A 3,769-nucleotide genomic window follows, 5' to 3' on the forward strand; every position below is an offset into this window, starting at 1 on the left:
AAGTCATCTAAAATGAATGTCACACCTGGTTATAAATAGGGTGGCATGCTCGCTGTGCCCACGGTCATGGCTTAACCCTTTCCCTTACCCTCCTGTGGGGCTGAAAACAGGCAACCTCCCCCCAGGGGTATCATTTTCTAGCCCATGGGTGGGTGGAAATCACCAATATATAGAAAATAAACCGCAGCTGCTAATCAACACCGGGCTGTGCTTTCACCTAGCAACGTTTGACCCAAGCAAAAGATGTCCACATTGCCTTGTCGTGAGCTTATTCCAATGAGATAGCTCCACAAATCCACATTGCCACATCCCCAATTTCAGCCGTCCTGTGGTTCAGAGGACAGCACCGCACCTGGAGAAACAGCACTGAGTCCCCAAAATCTGTGGTTATTCTACAGTCCAGCGAAGGAGCCAGCATCCCCTCTGGTTTAGCCCTGTTCAGGCTGTGTTTCCTCCCAGTAAGCAGCAGAATTATCTATACGTACGGACGTAGAGAGGGGAGGGAGAGGCTCACAGGCAGTCTGCAAAACAGAAAGGATCCAAAATTCCTGGGGAATCATTTTTGCTCCCTGGGTTATGTCTGTTTTGTCATGTAATGCATTTGGTTTTAGCAGCTTTAAACCCAATTAACCATTTAAGCTACGGAAAAGGGAGATGTAAGATAATGCTTTTGGGATGGAAATAAAATACATCCTGAGAAACCTGCAAATAGAGACAGAGGCGAAGAGGTAAGAGGCAGGAAATCCTTTATTGAGGGGTAAAGGCAGAGTCACAAACAGTCTGTTGTCAAAGTTAAAAACAAATACAAACAAAAGGCTAAAAACTGAGAAATTATATTCCCTCCCACCCCTTAAAAGTCCAAAGCTTAATTTTTTTTTTTTTTTTTGATTTGTTATGCTTACAGAGCCCAGCTGGCACTTGCCCCCTGATTTGGGGGCACCAGGCAAGAGGGAGACCCCAGCCATACACCGAAGTGGTTAATCGATGAGCAGAGACGTCCCCTCTCCGATGACACTGCAGGTTTCGGAGTGGGGACATGGGAGCAGCATGTTAAAACACAGACAGTCTTTTTTTTTTAATTTTTTTTTCAATTATTTTTTTTTTCTCCATTCCAGACAGCTACTGTACAAAACCAAACAGAACTTTATAATAAATACCTAACACAAGAGGCTCAGTACGTTGCTACAATCCTTCACTGAAGGGAAACACATATATACATATATATATATCCTAATATATAACCTCTTGGAGTTAAATCCGTGGAAAGGCTACGTGTTTCTATGGGAAAATTAGGGCAGGAAACCCACTGGACATCCTCCAGACCCCACACCCCAACTGAGCATCACTCCCTGCGGGGTCGCCATCCTCCTCCTCGCTGGAAAAGCAGCAGGATTTACCCACGGAGGGAGGTTTTTCAACATCTCGGAAGCTCCGGTTAAGCAACCACGCATATAAAAAAATTGGAAGAGACCCTTGGCGTGCACGACTCCTGTGCGACAAATACAGACGTTCTCCTTGGCATCGTCTCAGGGTGAAATTTCTGCCCCATCCTAAATGCTGGAGAGGAAACACACGCTGGCCTTTGAGTTAAAACCCTCATAGACATAAAGGGGAAAAAAAAAATATAAAACAACCCCGCAAGGCTCCATGACTTGAGCATCCAGCTATTTGTTAGAGGGAGAGAAGGCTTAAATTCCTGGAGATTAATTAGCAGACACAGAACATTGCCCGAAGGTAGGTCTGAATGACAGCCCAGCATCCAAACTCTGCAGCTGGCCTTGATTTTTTTTTTTTTCTCTTTCCTATTAAAAAAAAAAAGGAGCCAAGCCCTTGGTACCCTCAGTCCTTGACTGTAGCCCCCTTGGCTTCAATAGGCATCACCTACGGGAGATAAAAGCTGAATATCTCAGGTTCAATATCTTGGGTCTCACCCAAGCTGAACTTGGGTAAAAGAGACAAGAAAAAGGATTTGCTCCCCAACTGTAAATGGGGAAGCTCAGCCGTCGCAAATTCAATCCTCCTCCTCTAGCCCTTCTCTTCTTCTGATGAGACAAAGGCTGTTCCCACTGGCAATCCAGCGTTCTGCTGCCAAAAGGGCCGGGTACGGTCAGCTTTAGACCTCGGGTCTCACCCAAGCTGAACTTGGGTAAAAGAGACAAGAAAAAGGATTTGCTCCCCAACTGTAAATGGGGAAGCTCAGCCGTCGCAAATTCAATCCTCCTCCTCTAGCCCTTCTCTTCTTCTGATGAGACAAAGGCTGTTCCCACTGGCAATCCAGCGTTCTGCTGCCAAAAGGGCCGGGTACGGTCAGCTTTAGACCTCCCAGCCTAGGATTGCTCAAGCAAGGCTGGAGCTCAGTGCCAGAGCCGAGCATCTTCCCGTATCCCGGGGAAGCAGAGCTGCAGAGCAGCGCCGGTCGCTGCGAGGGGCTGGGGAGAGGCTCAGCACCTGCGGATCCTGCGCTCATCCCTGCTGCGAGCCGAATTCTCTCCAAAATTAAAGGAGAGCTGAGAAAACGAGCACGCAGGGGACTGAAAGGCAAGGATGGGAAAGGCTGGCACACCCAAGGGTCTCCTCCAGAGGGGGAATGGGGTATCGCAACAGGTATTTCACAGTCAAAGCTCTGCAGAATTAGTCATTAATTAATTAAGCCTGACGGCAGCCCTGCAAGCCAGATCAGGAATAATTAAGCCTCGGTTTTATAGCTGGGGAAATCAAGGCATGGGGTTGCAGCTCCCTCCTCGTGCTCGAGGACACCCGCGCTGCTGCCGGGAGGGGACGGCACCCCAATCCAAGCCTTCTGCAAAGGGATCCCGATTTCATCAGCAAAACTGCCTGCCCTGGACCTCCTCGACCCGCTGCTGGGATGGGGTGATGGCAAAGCCAGATTCTGCATTTTTTTCCAGCGACAAACCCCAGCGAACCTTCCAAACGGAGTCTGCAACCAACAGCTCTTGGGAAACACCCTACGGCTACGCTTATTTTTCCCCTGTTAAATTAAAACTTGCCTGTGAGCATCCAGCCAGAAAGAAAGAAAGAAAAAGAAGTGATTCCTCCCCATTTTGCTGCCGGTATTCCCCCCTCTGAGGTAGACATCGATGGGGTGGGGACGAACCGCTGGACAGTGGTTTTTGGAGCCCATGGCATCACTGCCAAGCCCGTCCCATCACGGTCAGCACTGCCGCAGCACGCAGGCAGCGGTGACCGGCGCTGGCCCCGGCAAGCTGCATTTTTCCAGAGCGGTAATTTTCCCGGTGTAATCGATGCAAGAGGCGTTGCGCGTCCGCACGCCCTCGCCGCAAGTTTGGGAGCAAGGGGACCAGGGACCCAGACGCCAGAGAGGGCAGGGGATGTCACCGCAGGGTTTGATGTCCTCAGGTTTGAGGGTTCTGTCGCAGGTGGAGGAGGATTGACCCTCCACGTCCCGGCAATCCACCGTCCGCCTCTGCCAGCCGGAGCCGCACGTCTTGGAGCACTCGGACCAGTCGCCCAGGACCCACTGGGAGGTAAGCATCGGTCGGATGACGTTGGCCGACTTCTTCTCTTTGCTTTTCTGCTTGGTGAAAGGGACATCCTTAGGGATGAAGAAGGTGTACTTGACTTTTGGTGGGAAGATCTCGCTGGCGATGGTCAACAACTGGACGGTCAAGGGCTCCGGGAGCTGTCGGAAGCTCTGCAACCTCTCCAGGGTGGTCATGGAGCCGCTGTATTTCAGGATGGTGCCTTTAATGAGGATGTCCTGCTCCATGGCCGAGATGGCAAAGTCTCC

The 3,769-nt window shown here is 50.4% G+C and overlaps 1 protein-coding gene across 1 annotated transcript in view; it reads right to left on the reverse strand.

Moving 5' to 3' along the window:
- Positions 1-3,172: 3,172 nt before the first annotated feature.
- LOC104468218 (A disintegrin and metalloproteinase with thrombospondin motifs 8-like) overlaps positions 3,173-3,769 on the reverse strand; it is a gene marked incomplete at its 5' end in the record, with an annotated part of 2,990 nt that continues 2,393 nt past the window's right edge. The window contains 1 exon segment of the mRNA XM_010082272.1: positions 3,173-3,769. This exon segment is cut by the window's right edge and continues 19 nt beyond it. Within this exon segment, the coding sequence (XP_010080574.1) occupies positions 3,173-3,769 (597 nt within the window).

The sequence above is a fragment of the Pterocles gutturalis genome, unplaced genomic scaffold (genome assembly GCF_000699245.1).
Source record: "Pterocles gutturalis isolate BGI_N339 unplaced genomic scaffold, ASM69924v1 scaffold22894, whole genome shotgun sequence".
In the NCBI taxonomy this organism is placed as follows: domain Eukaryota; kingdom Metazoa; phylum Chordata; class Aves; order Pterocliformes; family Pteroclidae; genus Pterocles; species Pterocles gutturalis.